This window comes from Sphaeramia orbicularis, chromosome 19 (assembly GCF_902148855.1).
Source record: "Sphaeramia orbicularis chromosome 19, fSphaOr1.1, whole genome shotgun sequence".
In the NCBI taxonomy this organism is placed as follows: Eukaryota; Metazoa; Chordata; class Actinopteri; order Kurtiformes; family Apogonidae; genus Sphaeramia; species Sphaeramia orbicularis.
In genome coordinates this window covers 28,156,338-28,179,409 of record NC_043975.1, presented here as the reverse complement: position 1 = coordinate 28,179,409, position 23,072 = coordinate 28,156,338, and the positions used below count along the sequence as shown (strand labels likewise).

At 38.8% G+C, this 23,072-nt stretch overlaps 1 protein-coding gene across 1 annotated transcript in view; it reads right to left on the bottom strand.

The window, feature by feature from the left end:
• Positions 1 to 281: 281 nt before the first annotated feature.
• The window catches only part of kcnh4b (potassium voltage-gated channel, subfamily H (eag-related), member 4b), a 50,345-nt gene continuing 27,554 nt past the window's right edge, over positions 282 to 23,072 (bottom strand). Inside the window, exons 7-18 of the mRNA XM_030122022.1 lie at positions 21,589 to 21,829; positions 20,201 to 20,358; positions 19,723 to 19,921; positions 18,675 to 18,869; positions 18,102 to 18,301; positions 17,606 to 17,855; positions 17,301 to 17,515; positions 9,816 to 9,854; positions 8,402 to 8,787; positions 6,450 to 6,541; positions 5,186 to 5,262; positions 282 to 2,347 (exon numbers count right to left, since the gene is read on the bottom strand). Coding sequence (XP_029977882.1) covers positions 1,322 to 2,347; positions 5,186 to 5,262; positions 6,450 to 6,541; positions 8,402 to 8,787; positions 9,816 to 9,854; positions 17,301 to 17,515; positions 17,606 to 17,855; positions 18,102 to 18,301; positions 18,675 to 18,869; positions 19,723 to 19,921; positions 20,201 to 20,358; positions 21,589 to 21,829 — 3,078 coding nt within the window. The 3' untranslated portion in view covers positions 282 to 1,321. The remainder of the gene's footprint in view (positions 2,348 to 5,185; positions 5,263 to 6,449; positions 6,542 to 8,401; positions 8,788 to 9,815; positions 9,855 to 17,300; positions 17,516 to 17,605; positions 17,856 to 18,101; positions 18,302 to 18,674; positions 18,870 to 19,722; positions 19,922 to 20,200; positions 20,359 to 21,588; positions 21,830 to 23,072) is intronic.

The following is a 23,072-nucleotide window of genomic DNA, read 5'->3' as shown; positions in this document are numbered from 1 at the left end:
TTATTTCTCAAAATAAATACATTAGTCTGTGTGTTTTATTAAAGCTCATTAAAGAAATATGCCAGAAAAATTGACGTTTACCCAAAATAAATATGAATCACACTCAACAGAACAGAACCAGTATATTGTAAATTCTGTCTTTCCTGCTTGGACTATGAACAAAGTCCTTGCCTAAAAATAGTGCAGAACTGGACATCTGTATTTGTTTAGTATAAATCTCACTCGGTGCTAAGCCGCCGTCTTCACACTCATTCTGACAAATGTGACGCCAGAGTCAAGGACACAGTAAGAAAATCCTGCATTCTGCTTTATTTGTCAGTCAAGGAGAAACGACTCCAAAAGAATAACATTTCTGAATACTCCGAATGTTGTACGAATATCAAGAATCAATTTTTTCCCACCAGGAGATGTTCATAATTTGTAAATTATATTTTTAAGACCCACTTCACTTTGCAGCTAGATATGTGCGTATATTTATTTGTTTGATTTATTAGCAGCTAAGTTGTGTTTAGTGAATGGTAGATCCCTAAAGAATCATTTTTAAAGCTTTTCAAGTTTATTCCAGAGAGCAACTGAACCTATTTCACAGCCATATACTGTATTTAATGCCATTGTAAAGACAAAATAGGACGTTCAGTTGAATCCCCTATAGTGAACACAGACAGAATGTGTTAACTGTATGTGAAATCAAATGTAATATAGTGTATACCATTTGGTAGATTTATTTTTTTTATAGCCTGATAACTATCAAAATTGAAAAAAAAAATGCTGAACTGAGAAAAACATTCTTTGAAAACAATCTATGCAGTGTGATGCACATACTCTAATCCCTATATGAACTGTGCTGTTTCATTTGTCTACCTGTTTTGACCTGCCATATGTGCACACAATCAACAGGTTGTCATGTAGAATGCTTACACATTGATTTGGAAACCTTTTCCTTAGGAAAAAGAATAAACAACTTTACCATGCAAGGAGGTAACAGGTAATATCAACTGCAAATTTCTCAGAAGATGTAGGAAAAATAATATACAATATACACTAGAACCCAATGAGACTTTTTTTTTTTTTTAAAGACACACTTCAGAGTAAAGCCAAAAAAATGAACAATTGACATGCTTTTGCATAGAAATGGCAGAAATTGCATGGAGTTTGACAAATATAATAGCCCAGGAATTAAGAGAGGAAAATACAGCACACATTGACAATCTCCAGCAGGGTCTTTAAAACACTGTAAGAAGTTGTATGTGGATAACTGGAGGTCCTCAGTCAGTGGTTCATATCCACTTGCAGTGAGGAGTGTGCCCCTAACGTGTTGAGTTCAGTCTGTGAGGTCCAAACACCATGACTGCTCTGTACTTTGAGTCTGGACGCCAATGCTGGACTGGCGCGATGATGCACTTTCACTGTCCCTGCTCTCCATGGAGCCTCCGTTCCCCAGTAGGCACTCCAGACTTGTGTGTTCTATGGCAGATGGGTCGCCCAGTGGGAGATGGGGCTCCTGAGCATCTGATCCCAGTGACGCTGAATCCAGGGAGGAGAGAGCTGGGTGGCTGGACAATGTGGGAGGAGAAGCAGCAGCAGGGTGGATGGAGACATGTGAGTCAATGTGAAAGATGGAGGTGTCTGGATTGAGATTATGAGATGCTGAAGAGGACATCAGAGCTTGGATGTCTTCGTTTGAGGTTTGTAATAAGTCGGTGTGGGCCTCAGAGGGCAGGCAGAGATGGGGGTAAGAGCTGGGTGTTGGGACCAGTAGGCTGTGTGTCGACGCACCTACAGGGGCACTAGACAAAAGGCAAGAAAATTCATCACTATCACTGGGAGGTTGCAGGCACAAAGCGGGCTGGGACTGGCTGATAGTTGTCGGACTAGCGCTGAGAGGCCTGTTATCAGCGTCCTCGTGTGGTGCGAGGCCTGCACGTCCACTCTGAAAGCCCGGGCCGATGTTAAGAAGAGTCCACGGTGTCACGGCGTCAGAGCTGTGACGTGGACCTCGGCCGGGTTCAGAGTTTGTGGAGATGGGGGGGCAGGAGAGAGCAGCTGGTGGACTGGAGGACTGGGGCCGGTTGCGGTACTCTGTTTGGGTTTCAGTGGCTCCACAGTAGCTCCAGCGAACACCTCTGTGGCTGTGGCCTTCATGGCTACCGGGATCAGTGTGGAGCTGCAAGCTGGAAAGTATGTCGCTGTTGGAGGCAGAGGCGGGGTTGGACAACATCTGGACTCCGTAAGGGTAGGAAGAGTGAGATGCTTGGTAGTGCTGCAGAGAAACATGGGCCTGGAGGAGATGCATCATGTGGTGCAGACCCTTGGCAAGCTCAGAAACCTCCTGGTTTAATGTACCCATCTGTGGAGAAGAACATACAGTTATTCAGGATAATAAGGACTGAGCATATTCTTTATTTTTCTCTTTATTAGTTTGTACAAAACATTAAGACCCCGTGGCACTTTTGCGTCAGTTCCCAAATTAATTTTTCTTTATATTTAACCTTTCTTCAGAGATTTACCACCATTTACAGGGTGGGGAAGCAAAATTTACAATGGACATTTAGTTGTTTTTTCTCAGCAGGCACTACGTCAGTTGTTTTGAAACCAAACATATTGATGTCATAATCATACCTAACACTATTATCCATACCTTTTCAGAAACTTTTGCCCATATGAGTAATCAGGAAAGCAAACGTCAAAGAGTGTGTGATTTGCTGAATGCACTCGTAACACCAAAGGAGATTTCAAAAATAGTTGGAGTGTCCATAAAGACTGTTTATAATGGAAAGAAGAGAATGACTATGAGCAAAACTATTACGAGAAAGTCTGGAAGATACTATTAAAGAAGAATGGGAGAAGTTGTCACCCGAATATTTGAGGAACACTTGTGCAAGTTTCAGGAAGCTTGTGAAGGCAGTTATTGAGAAAGAAGGAGGACACATAGAATAAAAACATTTTCTATTATGTAAATTTTCTTGTGGCAAATAAATTCTCATGACTTTCAATAAACTAATTGGTCATACACTGTCTTTCAATCCCTGCCTCAAAATATTGTAAATTTTGCTTCCCCACCCTGTATTATGATATTATCCTCTGTATTTTGTGTTTTGAAGAGAAAAATCATGTATTTTCCTATATTTAATTTTCTGATCATATAGATGTTCATAAAAGCTCAGATTAAAGTTGAGGCTTATGATATCAAAAATGGAGACAACTGCAGAAAAGCAGACTTTTTCAGCAAAATCTATCATTAACTGAACACAAACCATCCACTGTCATTGATTAAACTCCATAGGTTTTACTGGGGAATCAATGTTGTAGCAGATGACGCTGTTTTCACGTTCACTACAGAGTCTCTGAACGTCCAAATGGATCATATTTGGTGACCATGAAAACATGAAAAACTGTATTTTACACTAATTATTTACATGTATTGATAGGCTTAGTGGATCTGAAATTATTAAACATTTTAGATCAGTAGATGGTTACGGTCGTCGGTTGCTGTTTGGGTCTTTATGGGTTAATAAACTGTAATCTGCACGTTCAGATTCAACACTAAAGAATAAACAAAACAAAACTACAATTTTAAGTTACAATAATAGTAATGCTATCATTAACAGTAAATAATTAATTACAAAAGTTACATCACCACATAAAAAATTGCATGATGACCAGTCAAAATGCATGGAGGATACAGCCATAGTTGATTTCATACATTGTTTCAAAGACAAGCTTATATGTACGCAATGTAAAGAAATGAAAGGCTTCAACAGCTAACAAAGGAAGCACAGGTTTGGTCAAATATTTTGCTCACATTAAGTTTGAGCAGATCCTACCCCACCTTACACATTATATAAAGCTTTGCTCACACCAAGCATGAGACTAGTTGAAACTTGCATCTACTTCATCAGTTAAAATACAAGGCTCTGTCTGAACTCCTGAGGTTACTTTCAGCGGTCTGCAACCAAACCACTCTGCCAGTGCGACTAGACGAGATGGTGTATTGTTTCCATAGCAACGATTCTCTGCACTTTTGTTCCTACTGCTGGATTTTATGCTCCTTTGTTGCTGGATATAATTTGTAGCATCTTAAAATATGAATGATGATGATAGTGGGTAACTTGCAACTTTTGCCATTTTTTTTTAAATTAATGAAAGAACAAAAAATATAAAAAAGATGAGAGGGTTAAGGATTTCTTCAGGCTATGTCCATCATCATCACCTCTGAGCAGAGATGAAGAGAGATCACCACAGCATTTCATCAGGGGAGCAATTCATAATGATGCCATCCTTCTTCTCAAGAGCCCATAAATACTACATAACACTACATTAACCCACCGCTGGCTTGACAAGCTGAGATGCAGTTGATGTCATGAGCCACAGTCGCTGCAACTTCTCCCTCCACCATCCTAAAACAGTTTTGTTGTGAATCTTTGCTCTAAACTAGGCTTTAGATTATTAAGCTCGGGTATTATGTACAAATGTGGTAAAATACGCATGAACAGACAATGTTCCACCCAATTAGGACTCCAGCAGCGAGTGACAAATGAATCTGTTTCTATTTAATCCCAAATTCTTGTCCACATTTAATTTTCTGATTGCTTTCCAAAAGAGAGCCAAACAAATTATTTTTGCCTCTGTGACTCTAAAAATGGCTTCTTACGCAGGTCTAAAATCCAGAGGGACACAGACCAACAGCAAAGTGACGCAAACGGGGACAAAGCAGACAGAAAACTGGGAACAGCGGACTGGAATGAGAGGGAAAAGCGGCCAAATGAAGGCCACAACTACAGCGAGGTTGTCATCAGAGTCTTTTTTTCTTGAGATTGTTTAGTCAGCACTCTAGACTCTCTTCTGCATTGCAGAAGTGCCCTGCTGATTAATTAATATTGACTTCACACAGCACCTACCTGGGCCCATCTGGATCTTCTCACTGCACCTGCCTTCCCTCTATTTACATTGAAATGCAATGCAGAGACAGAACTGGGTACAGGGGACACAATGAGTCTACTTGATGTCACTGTACATCTAGACTTAAAAATATAACTATGGATGATGTATGCATTAGACACCAGTCAAGACAGATGCTTGTGGTCTGAAATTAAAACGTCGGTGATTCTATTTCTGAAGAACAAAATCACATTTTTATGTCAAAACTGTCGAGCAAGTTATATTTTTTCACACTGCTGTGTCATACCTTTTGGTTGATTTGACTGATGCTCTGCCTGACCTCCTCTGTCTCCAGCAGCAGGGTGGCATTAGCTTGATTGGAGTCTGAGGAGATGAGGGGGAGAGAGGAGCTGACTTAGTAAAACATGACTCATGCACAATGCTTAGACCATGTATAACACCCATAAGTAGACACAATATTATGACTGGCTTAGACATGAAATAACAAAAGCTGCCTCTGAGCTACGTGTCTAAACTGAGGCTATAAAGTGTGGTTTTGTTCTACTAGACTGTATTTTGTCCATATGTCTAATTTGTACTTTATAACACTGTATTAACCCATATTTCTACTTCGAAAGCTGTTTTGTACAGACTTAGTAAAATGTGTTTTATGTGTCCTGCAATTACACTAAGCTCCTCATGAGGGTAAAGCTGTGCTCACATACAAATGTAAAGTAAATCTGAAACTTTGCGAATGTTACCAACAAGAAAAATCGGAATTCGGTATATTCCCATCAACCGATTTGGAGTGAATAAATAAGTTTGTTTAGTGTGGTCAGAAGGTGGCAGTATAAGCTATGTTATACATGGCTGTAATAAACAGAGCAGGAAACACAAGAAGAAACTGACAAACAAATCCAGTCACCTTTACCATCTATTAGAAAGAAATGGAAAGGAGATTTTTTTTTTTTTTTCCAGCTGGAGAGATCTCCATGGATATGCTAAAAACTTCTTTTGTTCTCTAGTAGCAGAATCACCTGCTCAGACTTAAATGGTAAATTATTAGCTACTTCAGCATTTGTTTAGTAAAAGTGTTTCTGTCTCCTATAATGTTTTTTAATGTGATGCGTCACAATACATTTATGGAGTAATACTGGTAATTAAAGCATTTTCATCTGTAAATTACTGAAAGATTGATTTAGTGACCAAAAAAATAAAAAAATTCTCACATACCAAATAAAATCTTGCAAGATTTCGTGTGTTTTCCAGTACCCTTGTTTTACTGTAATTAGACTTGAACTTCACTGAAACTGATAGCCATCCCAGTACGATGATAATCCTCACACACTTGAGTTAGACGATCTGTGCTGTGCTCTGTTTTGACCCCAGTTGTCCTTTAACAGACCCTCGGCTTCTTTGGACCTTGTGTGGCCAATTGATTCCTCTACGCTCTCAGATTTCCCCAGAAGGAGGCAGAGCAGCACTGTGGTGTCCACTGTTTGAACTCTCGAGAGTCCTTCCAGCCATCTGGCATCCAAATGACCCTCACAGCTGGAGGCGGTTTGGCTTACCTTGGGCACTGCCTCCTGTACTGGCTTTAGGCCCGCTGTGCTCTACGTTGAAATGGAATGTGTGTCCATTGTCTTCGATGCCATCTACAACCCTGGGGGAGGGGTAAAAAGGGTATGTTAATGTAACAGTAGAGCCATGATAGCTGCTGCTGGCAGGGGCCCATGTGGGTTTGAACATGAGGACAAGAGCTCAGCCTGGAGGAGGGGACACCTGAGCTCCCTGAACCAGCGCCTACCCATATCCAGGACTTACTGGGTGACTTAGGGATACATCATGAATACAGATGGTTGGTGCAGGTGGATATGGTGCATCTGTTGTAATATGCAATGCTAATACAACTAATTTACATCTTGTATATCCTGCCGGTTTCTGTTGGATGACTTTAGGTGTCCACTTTAGTCAGGCCTCCTCAGAGTTTCTGCCACAAAGTTAAATAAAGTACCATCATATATTATGTTATAAAAATGCATTGTGTTTTGTCTCCATAATTACACTGTGATGAAACAAGATATGTGGTAAATACCATGAATAGAGAATTTACTGTTTAAAAACTGGAAGAATAGATTAGCTATCAAATCTCATAGTTTACAGACAGTGCACTTAATCAGTAATGGATTTAAAACTTGAGACTGTGAGTGGAAAACATAGAATTCCATCCTCTCAAAGGCCGCTGGCATTTAAGAAAAAACACTTCCATGTTCCTATGTACTGTACGCACCTTTGAAAGCTGATAATTGTGATGATGACTGAAAACCATTACTGAAAAAATGCAAAGTCAGAAATAGACTATAGTGTCTAAGGATTTGCAGATTGTTGACATTGAGATGAAACTGCAATGATGAGAAGAGAAAATGAAAAAGTGAGACTGTGGAATGGTCTGGAGAATAATATAAAATATTGCTCAAACAATGCACAGTTTCAATTAATGTATAAAGAAAAAATGTATGATTTGAGCTGATTGGGTAAGTTCACAGGCTTGATAAGACTGTATTTGAGTATATATTGTTTATTTTTCATGTTATCTGTGATAAGAGAGAACAAAGTGCTAAAATAGGGGATGATCATCTGTACTTATGTCATTATCTTGATATTAAGAATGGGACAGGTATTATGGGATTTTTTTCTCCTCTGTGCTCCTTTATTGATGAATGAATCTGATTGGATTATTCGCTGTCTCTGGGTTTATACACTAAAATGTATAATGTATATAAATTAAACTGAACTGCATGCAATATAACCTCCAAACTTGATGTTGCATTGAACTGCATTGTATTATTAAGATATCTCACCTTTAGTATTTGTTTTCAAGGATATCAATTAACCCTTTCATGCATGAATTATGAGAACCTTAGTTGAGTTTTTTTCCTGAGTGTTTTTATTCCTCTTTAGGCATGAAAAAAACAATGCAATTGAAATTTTTTTATGAACCTATTTGTCATGGAGTTACAAAAATGTCCACTCAGCTGGACACCAATTTTTGAAGCAAAAAACATGTATTTAAAACCTATCATCAGAAAGTGATAAACTGCATGAAAACTATGAAATAAAAACATTTTTCATGCAGCTAATCTGATGTTTTCTCACATTTTAACATACTCTAATGCTAGTTACTACTAACTTCATGCAGACAATATGCAAAAAAAACCTTTTTGATTAAGAAAACTGTTGATTACAGTCTAATAACAATTAGCAATTGATTTAACACGTTACTGCAGATCAGGTTTATCAACCTGATCTGCAAAGTTACAGTAATGGTATGAATTACAATGTATTATGGGATGATGCTTAAGTGTCCACTGTGTCGGCTGATATGGAACTAAAACAACAAAACCCATGAATATATAAGATAAGAGCTGGAGAATAACTGTCCGCTGTAGTGACCAGTATGCATGAAAGGTTTAACTACTTGTGTTTAGAAATGTACACAACTTGACAGGAATCGTGATAGTACCTGGGACTAAGGTCTGGGGGTCCAAAACAGGTGACAGTCGGGATAAGCAGCTTTGTCGGCTTTTGCTCAGCCCCTGACTCTGCCTGGGTTGAAGTCGAGGGTGGGGCCGAGGAAGTCGTAGGGGTGCTGTGCTCTCTTTTTGGCGGTGGCTGCGGGGATGCGTTCTGACCATGGCAGCTACGGCTGAGGTTGGGGGAGCGGCAGCGTCGCAAGGCATTGAACTGACGCAACTCATCTCCCAAGAGGTTCCCCAGAGAGGTACGACGGACCGGGCTGCTGAAGTTGGGCAACAGGAGGTTGCGGCGTGAACGTGTAGCTGGAGACAGATGGAAGGAGTCATCTGGGTCATCACTTTGGGTTTCCACAATGGAAGGTAGTTTAGGTTCCTGTAAGTCAGAATATCCACAAATTAGTTAAACTATCATCTCAGAACACTGGGATTATTATTAGACATTGAAATAAAGAGCAAAATTGTAGTCATGCTGGACTAAATAAAAGCCTTAAATGTGATTCTCAAGATCTGTCCACCTTAACTTCTTGATGCTTGAATTTGTATACCAGTGTATTATCTGTGTTTTTGTTTTCAAAGAGATGCTAAATTATATTTAGATTGTAATTTGAATATGGCACATAAAATATAAAGAAACTTGGGTGTGATGCAGATTTACAACATTAGGCATAATAGTCAATAGTAATGAAAAAGTAACAGATTTTCTGATTTCAGAAGATGAAGATGGTTTTATTGATACCACAAAATTATTTTCAGTGTCATGACTAGGTATGTATGCCCAATCTGAGAGTGGATGAATACATACGCTATCTTGAATGATTCTGTAATGGCTGCAAATTTGTGACAGTCAATATTAAGGGGTTATAACTTTTCAGAAGTTTTCCAACATCTGATGAAAAAAAAAGATCATTAACAATTAAACATGTCACCTATGGTTATGTATGTACTTGTGACTAAAACATTGCTTTTAATAAAAGACAAATCACTGTAAAAAACATTTTGATAATAGAAAAAAAGGGAAGGAAGAGAGGCATACAGTACAGAGTGAGAAAAGGAGCTCATAAGGAGAGCTGTTGACCCAGTTAGTGCGCTAACTCCTGGGACTGAACTGCTCTTGCTGTTCCAAAATCATTTTCAACCTGTAGGGGAAGTCCTTGCGCAGACCCTCCCACATAGCAATATAGTATGTCCCAGAAAAACAGAGGGGGGTTACCTTGAAAAAAGAGACACACGCCTCCCAAAACCAGGAACTGAACTGCATGGCACCTATAAACACTGCTGTACACTGCCTACTGTGTATTTGACAAATATCAGGTGGTAGAATTTTTAATCTATCATAAGTTATAACAAAGCATGTGTTAAGAAAAAGGTAAATAGAAGAAGCATGCTTTGTACTGAACTCACATGGGAAAGCCTGGGTGACCTTGAAAACCTGCTGTGGCCCTGCAGTGAAGGAAAGGAGTTACACAAAAAAACAGTTACAAGCAAAGTTACGGGTGTATTCATGCATGTTTTCAATATTATTTGGTCTTTACTGAGCCTTGTCAAAAATGTAAAGAAACACTTCACATTTAAGATATAAACTGAAACAAGTCGTTTCACTCAGTTGAATTGTGTCCCTGTTTGCTCCTCGGTAAAATGACCTTGGCCTGCGATGCAGCGCTCGCCTCGACAGCTAAATCACACAGCTGATCCTTTCTCTACATTCTGAGCAGAGGTAAAGTTTGTTTTTCTGCTAGTGTGTGAAATTGTCGGCCGTTCGGAATAATCACCAGCTGGATGGCAAACAAAACGACCTTAGTGTGAAGTCCTCCACTGGGTATGAAAAATGTGCTTCTGACAACAAAGCTTAATGTGGCAACATAAGCCACAGTCTGTCGCTCCACCAGTTTAGTGCAAGTAATGCCCTTTGATGCAGGAAAGTGATCACCCTTGAAAAGAAATCACACCAGATACAGAGTCTATTCATGGAAGGGACAAGTTCTCCTCCTAGGGAATCTCTCCCTGGAGCAGCGCTAAATGATTAACAAGCTGGTGATGAATACTAGTTACAAAAGACGTTAATTGAACATCAATATCAATTAATGGAGCACTTATGCCACACGTGTCCTACATAGTGAAATGGGTTTGCGGGAACTGAATTTATAGAATCAGTGTCATTAAAACAGTGGTTCCCAACCTTTTTTGACTCGTGACCCCATTTTAACATCACAAATTTCTGCCGACCCCAAACATTCAAAACAGAGACTTTTTTTTTTTTTTCTAAAATTAATTTGTTTTTGGTCATTTAATAGTTTGCTATACTATGTTGTAAATAAGCATTCATTTTAGACACATTTAGTCTATATAATGTAAATTATTATGGATGGAGGCAGAAAAGCCAGGTGTAGATTACTGCACAAAGAAAGAATTTTATTTTCCTTGGTCAGGATATGTACAGTCAGTCCAGCTTGTATGTACAAGACTGATAATTAATACTGAACAAAAAAGAACTCAAACTATGAATTATTAAGAGCTGCAGCATCTGAAACTGACCACAACGAACATTTGAAAGATAAAAAGCACCACAGTGCTTCAGTTTCAGCTTCACAGTTCGTCATGTCTTTTATGTTTTGTGATTGTCTCCTCAGCTCACCATATATTTTTTATTAGTAAGTTATTGGTTTTTTTTTTTTGTTTTGTTTTTTTATCAATTACTAGAAATTTCAGGTGACCCCATTTGAATTCCAGGCGACCTCACAGGGGGTCCCGACCCCAAGGTTGAAAAACACTGCATTAAAAGGATGTTTTCTTGTCATTTCTTGTGAAGACATTCTCAGGTATACTATGATTCAGTCACTGAGATAAGTATTTTCTGCATATTAGTATAGTTACATTTATTAAAACGATATGATGTGCACTCTAGTTTTTGCTATAGACATTTAGAACAAAATACAAACTAAGTAGCCCAGAAATACAAGAGAACCAAGTAGGAAACTTAATGGAATGGGCATGTTTTGCACCGTTGTCTGTGGTCACCAGTGGCTGCTCAGAACACCTCTGTGAGTCCACTGTTGTCATGTAAGGCTTCACTGCGTCCCCATAACTCCTCAATGACCAGCTTGTTCTTCACACTCAGTGACCACTCTGTGCCTTTCCCTCCCAGTGGTGACACGGAGATTGAACTTGACTCCTAAGTGGTGGGATGACCTTTCCACTAGCACCACAGGATACCAAAGTCTTTGCTTATTTCTCAGAACTCACCTCAGTTCAAATATAAGCTGTGTTCCTGGGTCTTAGCCAACACATTCAATGATACCTGACCTTAATAATATTAATCTATACATCAGGGGTAAAGTTGTACTAAGAGAGAAGCAGCGTGTCACAGTTTAACCCATAAAGACCCAAACCATCAACTGGTTTAAACTGTTTAATACCTGTTGATCCACTAATCCTATCAATACATGTAAATAATTGGTGTAAAATGCAGTTTGTCATCTTTTCATGGTCATTTGGACATCCAGAGGGCACATAGTGAACGTGGAAACACCGTCATCTTCTACAACATTGATTCACCAGTAAAACCCATGGAGTTCAATAAATGAGAGTTGTTGGAGATGCTTGTTTTTATGTTCAGTTAATGATAGATTTTACTGTAAAAGTCACTTTTTCTTAAGTTTTCTCTATTTTTGATATAATAATCCTCAAATGTAATATCAAAATGATGATTAAAGTACATGATCTGTAAATCAAATATAGGAAAATACCTGATTTTCACTGAAAAAGCGCAAAAATACAAAGGATAATATTATAACAAATGTTGATAAATCACTTAAGAAAGGTTGAATAGAAAAAAAAAAATAATTTGGGAACTGCCACAAAAGTAGCACTGGGTCTTCATAGGTTAAGAAAAGTGAAATAATAGTGTCTGAGTTTGATGCCATATAGGCTCATTTTTACAAAGTGTTTCCTAGGGAGTGATAATTTTAAAAAATGTCTGTGTCTCCTGAGTCTTTGAATGTGGCTCAAGTAAATAAGAAATGGTGTGACATTCTGGTGATATGACATGAGATGCCTATGACAAGTGTGATTTTACCCTTTTTTTCCACTTTGTAAACAATTTTTCTGCTACTAAGACAGAAAAAGGCTGAGAGGAGGAGGATTACTGACTGAATGTCCAGGTGTGGTTTGTGATTTTGCCATTTTTCATGATTTTCAGAAATCGAAACCTCAAATAATCAAATTAATGCAATATATTTCCAATCCCAGAACACCAATACAGAACCTGTGGAAGTGATAATTTGAGATATCTTACTTTTTTACTCCCTAAAAACTGTCTAAATAACTCACATCACACAGTTCTGTCCCACAAGGAAGTGAAGGCCTTAACAGCTCTTCAAACCAACCAGACTCCTGTAGCAATAACAGTGATTCTGCATCTGCATAGATTGTCAGTCCACTTGTAATGCTGACTCTGGTGTTTTCACATTAGTTCAGATACAAACTGACACAATTTTGTTGTAACTGAGCAGCAATAACATGTATAACTGCATGTGTTTTCAAACAAATCAGGTGGCTCACACACTACTGATTAATGGACATTGGACATAATTATCATTTTTATTTATTTAATTTTTTTCCCCCCAAATCTGAGGACGTAGTACCAAAGGTATTTGACTCAAATTCAGCATTAAGGTGGGAAGTTTCAATTTCTACATGTACAGTCGCAAAAAAAAATTATTAGACCATCAAAAGTCATTAAAAACAATGGTTATGAAATCAAGTACTAACTCCTGTGTGTATCATGAGACTAAAACAGACAGAAAAGAAAACATAGAATGCCTAAAAGCACTGTTTTTGTCAGTACAATGCCATAGATATTGATGTAAGAACTGAAGTGATTTTGATTTTTATCAAGAAAACATGGAAAACGGATAAATATCAGCTCTGAAATTAAACTCTTACGAGCTATTTTTGTCGTTATCATTAAATTTGTCCAAACAAATGTACCTTTGCTTGTACCAGGGATTAAAATGAACAAGAAATTGAAGAAAACAAAGGTGGTGTAATATTTTTTTCCTTGATATCACCAGCACTCCAGTGTTTCATCACAGTTAAGTCATATAACTTTTTACAGCTACCATGTTTCAGGGTTCAGTATCACTCTAAAGTTAAAGTGAAGTAAAAGAATACAAGACTGAAAGAAAATGTGGAAGACACCGATCACCTGATCTGTCAGATGTGCCACCAATTTCACATCCAGAAGTGTGGATCCTCACCCCCCCTTCTCCTGTGCCTTTTTCTCTGTGCTGTATATCTATCTAATAAAGCAGAAAATGCAGAAAAATGGAAGAAATTCCATAAGTGGGCTGCTGCCAAGAAACTGGCACCCAGTGATGACACCCATAAAGATTTTCAGACAGCTTTTATTAACTTCATACCTTCGGAAAGATGTCTGTAATTGCCTTTTAGCAATCAGAATTCAATTAACATTTCCTTCAAATAAAAACTCTCTGAATTGCAGGCCCATGTGATGTTGTGTGGAGGATGGTGTGCTGTGTAAACTATGCCGTGATCTCTCATACACTCCACTGGAAACTAGGACTGAGAAACTCAGCTGATTTTTTTTTGTTGAATATTTCATTTGACAATAATTGATAAGGGTGTCAGGGCATCAATTTCATAGCTAATTAAAGCTTTCACACAAATGGATTACTATATTAATGCCTTTAAATATTGTATATTGAAGCTTTTTAATGAATATAGTTTCAGTCGGCTATGAAATTAGCACAAAATTTATATGTTCATTTTCTGAGACAGTCCAGCCTTATGAAGTGTGTGTGTGTGCATGCAGCTCTAAATGTCTACACAACAGATCGATTATTTCAAGTAAAATATTGACGAATTTGCGATTCGTGGTTTCATCTTTTAACCGAAAGAAGACATAGTGAGATGCATCAATATCTGCTGGCAGTTTTCAAAGTAATACAACTATATGTGTTATAATATCACACTGGATACTGATTTAATGTTGTAGTGTTATTCCCATTTTACAACAACTTCCACATTAAACCATCAATTGTGCGCTTGCACTTGTGTGTGTGTGTTAGGGGTTTGTGGGACCAAACAGCTTGGCCAAGGAGCTGAACATTCCTTCATCCTGTCATGGGGCGGCAGTGCCCTGGCTTTGTGCTTGAGCATAAACTCTGAGCAGATGGTGTGAGAGATGTAGAGTTCTAGACCTTGTGACCAGCCCCACCCCTGGAACACCTGCTGATTTGTTACTTGGATTCACAAGCTTGAACCTCAATCATATCAGTCATCACAATAATTAGATAGATAGATAGATAGATAGATAGATAGATAGATAGATAGATAGATAGATAGATAGATAGATAGATAGATAGATAGATAGATAGATAGATAGATAGATAGAAAAAGAAAGAAAGAAAGAAGAAAGAAAAAAAAAAAGAAAGAAAGAAAAGAAAGAAAGAAAGAAAGAAAGAAAGAAAGAAAGAAAGAAAGAAAGAAAGAAAGAAAGAAGAAAGAAAGAAAGAAAGAAAGAAAGATACAGTCGCGGAAAAAATTATTAGACCATCAAAAGTCATCAAAAACAATAGCTATGCAATCAAGTACTAACTCCTGTGTGTATCATGTGACTAAAACAGACAGAAAATAAAACATGGAATGCCTAAAAGCACTGTTTTTGTCAGTACAATGCCATAGATATTGATGTAAGAACTGAAGTGATTTTGGTTATTATCAAGAAAACCATGGAAAATGGCTAGATATCAGCTCTGAAATTAAATTCTTATGAGCTATTTTTGTTGTTATCATCATATTTGTCCAAACAAATGGACCTTTAGTTGCACCAGGCATTAAAATAAACATGAAATTGAAGAAAACAAGGGGTGGTCTAATAATTGACAGTAGATAGATGACACTACTGATTATTGATCCCACAATGGGGAAATTCACAGGTCAAAGCACCATATGTGCATTTTTTATTTGTCTTTCATCCTAAAAGACGCCAAAACGGGGAGAAACATTATCACTATTATCCCTCTCTGCCTTTGAAGCTGCATAGTCGGCGCTTTCTTACCACTGTCACAGAGGGACATTTGTGATAGTTAACACAGTTGGCACAGATGTCCGATCCTTCAAGTTCCACATGAACTGAATGAAATGAATAAACTAATGAGCAACACAAATGCTTCAAACTTTGCGAACCGCCTGTGGGAATCAACAGGAAGAGTTGTGGCAAATGCGAAATGCTTGAGACTGACATTAAGGACGAGGCTGAAGAATCCGCAGGGAGCTTTGTCAGATTTGTCAGTCACACTTCAAAGATACTGTGGCATTTATTTGTTTGGATGAGACAGTTCAGCAAAATGGCATGTATATGAGGCAGCGAGCTTAGTTGCACTGTTGTGTCTCTGTAATTAATTCATTTATTTAATTTTGCATTTTGATCACATTATATAATAACAATACTGGAAAATATAGCTACTCGTGTAGGAGCAACAGGTGCATCTTCTACAGAGACAGAAGATTATCTAGCCTTACATAATGCTTTCTTAAATAACCGTAAGAGGGAGTACTAAGAGGGGGTCAGCGTCTGGGTGTAATGTCATCTTGATGTGCTTTGGGGCGGTAACAGGGAAGCGATACGGCTGCCTGACAGTAGCGCTCATGTGTGGTAATTGGTGTGACAATCAAACCATCAACAGCCCTTTGGTTGCTGTAGCGGAACAAGTGTCATGGAGACAGCGAATTCACCCTGTTGTCTGATGTGTGTGCCAGACAAATGTGAGGGAAATGGTGAGGTTGTAAGGTAGATCCACCTGAAGCAAGAGATAAAACAGACTCTAACATCAGCCCCTTAACCCTCAAGACCTAAACAGCTGCTGGCTACCAAGTGCATCTACTGATCTAAACTGTTTAGGCACCTTTGATCCACTACTCCTAACGATACATTTACATAATTTGGGTAAAATGCAGGCTTTCAGCTTTTCAGCAGCGTCAGACATGACCCATTTGGACGTTTAGAGGCTCTGTAGTAAATGTGGAAATACTGTCATCTTCTGAAATATTGATTCACCAGTAGAAGCCATGTACTTTGACAAGTGGGAGTGGATGTAGATGATTGTTTTTACATACAGTTAATGATATATTTCCCTGAAAAAGTCATGTTTTCTTGAGTTTTCTCTGTTTTGATATAGTAACCTTTGAATTTACTTGAAGTACAAAACTTATACTGAAGATTTTAACAATGAGGGGTGTCAAACTCATTTTATTTCCAAAATTTTAAGAATATTGTGCCAGTTACTCAATGTTTTGTGCCTTTCTAGATCCACTGCTATATGTACAGATGTACAAATGATAAGTCAAGGCATAATATTGTGAAAACTGCAATTACTTTTTTAAAGAAATTTGAGATTGTTCAGGTTAATTGATAGTTTGTAAATGTAAACATTTTCATAATTTAATTTTACTTTTTTGTATTAAAACAAAGAGAAATATTTGAAGTTCGCATAATTCATTTCATATAAGGTATTATGCTACATGCTGTACTTATTTATATTTAATCTTTATTTAACCAGATAAAATCCCATTGAGATCAAGATCTCTTTTACAAGCTATACTATGCTTGAGATCAAATTGAACTATACTGGTCCCTGAACTAAAATGAGTTTGACATCCTTGATCTACACAATCCGTAAATACATGAAAATACCTGATTTTAAGTGAAAAAATGCAAAATGTGGAGGATAGTGTTATAATAAATGGTGAGAAATCCTTTAGGAGAGGTTGAATGTTCAAAAATTCATTTGAAGTGCCCAAAAATAGTTCTAGGTCTGAGTTCTAGGTTAAGATGTGTCTGTGTCTGTGGGTTTCCAAATATAGTACCTCATCTTGGCTGCCCTCACGCAGGTTGTAGGTGAGGTTATTATGGATGTCTGTTGCAAACACACTGGCGTACTCGGGGTAGAGTTCCAGCACCTCTCTCAGGCCTCGTGCACTGATATACTGGAGGTCACAGTAGGTAAGAGCCTTCACATCAGCATTGGTTTTGATCACCTGGTCAGTTCCCGGCAGGTCAGACCCAATCAGGTCACCTTTTCCTGAAATCAAAATAAGAAAACAATGTAAGTGATGAATAAACTGCACATTGTCGTCTTAAATGAACATCCAAAAATGAGCCCAATACAAACCTAATATGGCCAAAACCATGCTGTCTTTGAGCACCTCCAATGAACCCGAGCAGACAAAGTAGTTGGCGTGTAGTGCATCACCCTGGCGAATCAGGTACTCCCCAGGGACGCAGAAAGAGGTTTTTATATGAAGGGAGAGGGAGCGCAGACAGCCACGACTGGCCCCCTTGAAGACCGGCAGCTCCAGTATGTCCTTATTCAGATGCATGGTGATGTCAGCCCGCAGCTCATCAGGGAAGTCATGGAGGAGCTGAGGAATTGTGACAGACGTAATGAAGTGTGACACTGATTGGTTATTAGGGAATGAACTGTGGTGCCACCAGTTACCCTGCTTTGAATTTCAATAGGATGTGAACTGATGGTCTACAGACACCCATGTTTGTAAATGATAAACAATTACAGCTGCAAAGGTTTGTGAACAGAATATAGAAAGGATTTCACTGCACCAAGGTGGGAACAACAGTGGCTTGAATTTCAGAAGTAATGGAACTCATACCTCATTGGCATCTATACCGTTGTTGACAGACCACGTGGTCTGGAAGTACTCAAGCATGCGTTGTTTGAGCTGCTGGGGCAGATGGTGGACACGGATGAAATCTTTTAGGTCCTTCATGCGCGTGTGATAAAGAGAACGCCGTGAGTACATCCGCTGGATGATGGCCGTCACGTTACCAAAGACCAGGGCGTGCATTAACGCTGTGCGGGAGGCAGAAGAAGATAGGATGAAAATGTGTATGATATGCATCTTAAGTGGATAATACTTTCTAATACTTCCTAATACTTTCCTAATTAACCATATATGACAACATTGATATACAATCAAGTGTACTATGCTTCTTCTAAGCAGGTTGAATTAGATGGAAAAAACATAATATTATCTTGATGGTAACACCAAAAATTGCCACCTCAGCTAAAATAATCTGTTTATTGGAATATTAAGATGGCAACAAGCTGAGTCTTAAAGGCCAGCCAACCCTCTTCCTGCTTTGTTTCTTGCGCTGGCTTGCCAACCAGAGGCTCCGTTATGCCAGGATGCCAGAGGGAGAATGTACCCAAGTGTCAGACGTACCGCCAACGAGCATGATGCAGATGGAGAAGATCTTCTCAGCATCGGAGTTGGCACAGACATTGCCAAAGCCCACACTGGTCAGGCTGCTGAGGGTAAAGTAGAGGGCAGCGATGTAGGAGCTGCGCACTGATGGGCCGCCCACTGTGCTGTTCATGTAAGGTGTCTCCTGACGTTTGCCCAACTCATGGAGCCATCCTTTAATGACGAGGAGCGTGAGAGAACAACAATGTTCAAAGGTTCACGTTCTCTTATTCAACTTATGTCTGTGTCTTTTTACAGCTCGTGCCTAGATGGTGCAGGTTGGATGGTATTGCATAACCTGGTCAAAAGGGAAAAAAATAACTATATATGTTTATATATGTTCATATGTGGGTTTATGTATGGCAGATATACACTGTCAGCAATGTTTGGAGGATGACATGTCAATGTGGTACAATTAGCTTGGCTCCCCCAGGTTTAAATAAGGCCAACAGTTAATTAGCAGGTGTGACCTACCCTCCCTATAGACAGAATACTCAAAATGCATGATCTGTGTAGTGCATACAAATAGAAACACACAACTCTGGAAGAAGAACTAATGGAGAGGATACCAAGACACATTCATGGTGTGACTATAAATCAGGGTTATTACACCAAATACTGACTGGTAATTCTCTGTAAAGCAAAATTCAAACCTGAAACATATTTTTTAGAGTTTGTGAAGAAATATTGCCAGTAGTTTGTAGAACAAACTTAGATACATTTCAGTCATAAAACCAGTGATCTCTTTAATTTGAAACATAAATAAAATCTTTGAGCAATAATGTCTCAGAAAACTTTTTGAGTTTATGTTTTTGTTGGTTTCCACAAACAACTAGAGTCAAACAGTGACTCTGAGGAAACATTAGTGCACCAACACACAGTCAGTTTGATCTGGTTTCATAAAGTCCCCAGTCGGGCGCCATTGTCTGGTGCATATATTATCCACTGAACTGAAAGTAGTTCATTTTACTGGATAAAACCCCAAACATAATTACTTTCAGTTCAGCAGGGCCCCAGTCAGACTCACCTATGGCCCAGGCATCAGTCTCAATCTCTTTGCGTCCAATGATGTACCAGATGCAGGCCATCCAGTGCGCCAGCAGGGCAAACACAGACATGAGTAAGGTCAGCACCATGGCACTGTATTGTGAATAGCGGTCCAATCTCTGGAGCAGACGAAGAAGGCGCAGCAAGCGTACAGTTTTGAGCAGATGGACTAAGGAGGTCTAGGACAAAAAGGGGGTAAAGTGCAGGTAAAATGAAAACAGAGACAACGAGATGTAAGAAACAGAAAGATATATCTATTATGCAGAAATCAGCACTCACAAACTCCATCCTTTTCTTATATCATACATATTTTGACTACAATGTATATATTTCTTTTTCTGACAAAATTCCAACAATACTTGTGACATAGCAAAATATGAAGTAACCATAGCAGCCTCTACAATGCAGGACATTACTTAGATACAGCTACACCAACCCTATTGTACAGACATACTTACCACTGTAATATTGAAGGCATATAACAGGTCAATGGGCAGGGCAGCCACCAGGTCGACAAAGAACCAGGTGGTAACGTAATGGATGCAAATAGAGCGTGCTTCATACACCACCTGGCCTGACTTGCTCACATAGGTGGTACGGAAGTTAAGGATAATGTCTGAAAATACAGATACAAAGTGTAACTTAAGTGGGGAATGTTGCCTTGGTGGTCAAGAGGTCTGTGATGCCTTGAAATCACACGGCAAAAACCAACCCATTTCATACAGTACTATGCAAAAGTCTTAGGCCACCTCTAGGTTTGTTGTTTTTGCAGGGTTGAAAAATACAGGAATTATATGCATAGCCTTAAAAGACGGAACTAAATGGGTTCTAATGGTTAAAGTCACTATTTAATTTGACCCCTGATTCCATGACAAGAAGCAGCACAAAAGGTTAGAAACATCTGACATGTGTTGAATGAAACCTGGTGTAAAACATCAAAAATGAATGCAATAAATCTCATATGGTCTGATCAATAATAGGTGCAAAGGGAGTTCACACTAAATACTGCCCCTTTGGTTTGATTTATCTCTTGAAACTTTGGTTTTTATGGTTGTACATACTTCACAGATATCCAGATTGTGTCTTCATACAGAAACTGAGAAATGCATGTGTGTGGTGATTAGAACTTTTCTAAACCAGGAAACCTAATGTTAGCCAAGGACTTTTCACAGTGCTGTACATGTACAGTACATACTGTACTTTTCATCCACAGTTTTGCTACTCCAAAATGTTCACACTTCAGAAAAACTAGGCAAGTAACAGATGATTGCAGATTAAACAAGTTTTACAGCTGTTCTTTCGTATACCATACTTTATTCCCAGAAGATTTTCTGCTACCTTGTCTCCAACAGGGTGCAATGGAAGGTTAATCCCTATTTCTATTCACATACACACAATAAAAGGAAAATAAACAAACCGGCTCTCGGTATTGACCATTTCAAATTGAATGCCCTCTCTGTGCCAAGTTGAAGGGCTTACCAATCTGACATCCTCCCAAATAAACCATTGTTCCAAAACACTAAAAGCATGCTCTAGATAACACCGCAATTTATCCTTAGGAGAAGTTTCCCTTTGGAGTTCACCGAACACTATAAACTGAGGGGAGTCCCTGTGAGACTCAGGGCATCTTGAAGGGGCTTGAAAACACAGGTTTCAACTGAATTGGGGCAACAGTTATTGTTGTTGCCATTCTTACTTTTATGTTGTTTGTCTACTACTTTTATCTTTTCATTTTGCTGGGTTCTGTTTTTATCTTCGCTGCTGTAAAGCACAGATGGGACACACAGTGGACTGATTGATGGTAGAGTCATGCTTTCACGTGAAATGTTTAACCTACCGACCTCACCTATAATGAAAAGCATTTCCACAGCGATATCAGTTACAAGGGTGGAGCGTTCAGCTGTTTCAGTGTCCTCATACGGCGTGAAGCTGACGTTGTAGGGCACGGTGACAGCTACGTAGAAGGTGGCCAGCAGAATGAGCCAATCCCACAGGGCTTTGGACACACTGTAATGGAGAAGAATGAAGCGAGACTTCTGCACCGCCGCCACCTTGTACTCTGGTATTGACGGTTTGTCAATCATGGTCTGTAGGTAACAAAGGTAGACAAGGCAAAAGGGCAGCAATATTATTGATTGTTTCTGTTGAATGACAGTAGTGTTTTCATACATAGTCTTTTTCACACACTGTTTCACACAAGTACAAAGAAAAGTCAGTTGAGAGTGAGTCAAAGTCCAATAATAACAGCTTTTGACTTCTGAGCATAAGTTGATAAAGACACAAAACGTGTGAGCAAACTGCATAAATGAATAATAAATGAGTGAGTGCTGTGAAAATAAATGAGAATCAGATGGACATTGCAGCGCCAAGATTTCCAAGCAACAGACAATATAAATGTCAGCACCCTCTATTGTTCTCTGACTGCTGATGATTCAGTATGGTAGGCAACTCAAGTGAAACAAATATGGTAATGCTGGTGGTTATCTATTCTTCACAGTGTCCTATTGACACAGATAAATTTTCTAAATGACCATGCAGTAAAAATACAAAATGACAGAAATAGGCTTGGGGTCAACGAGAGGGAAACTTATTACCACCGTTTATGCTTGATAATTTCATACATGAGTTGACCTTGGCTTGGCTTCATCCCTGCAAATGGCATTAGTGCTTTTAAGTCCCAGATATTACAGTATAATGATGATTTGTTATTTTTGAAAATTATGCATACTCATTCCATTCATTTAATTTTTTTGCTGCAAAAATCCAATTGGAAAATGTATAAATTGCTATTGCTGCTGAGTTGGAAGTCCATCTGGCACATAATGAGACTGCAGCTCTCCAGAAAGGGCCATGCACTTGGCACATAATAGCCTTAACCATGTTTTGGAGACAGGAGGCGAAGCTATTACCTTTGACAGTGGTGAGAGGGAAGCAGAGAGGAGAGATAAATGAGCAGTAATCCATCCAAGAACAATGTGGCCACTTCACATACAGGTGAGGCAGGCAACAAGATGGTGGGTTAATGAAGTCATAAAGTGACAAATCCTTGTTGCTCTGAAGCTGCCAGTTTGACTTGGAGAAAAAACACTAACTGTATTTTAAATAAATTGTGACGCGATAATCTTTTCTTGTGCTATAAGAGAAAAAAAAGACAAACACACCAGGCAGCAATGGCACACTCCACTGAACGACAACAAACAATGCCACATGTATCCCTGTGAACCAACTTTCAGAACGGTATTGATTAAAGCTGCTTGAAATCTGACAATTTCAGCGCAGAAGTGTTTATCACAGCACTCACCACTCAATGGGTTTCCAAAGAACTGCGGC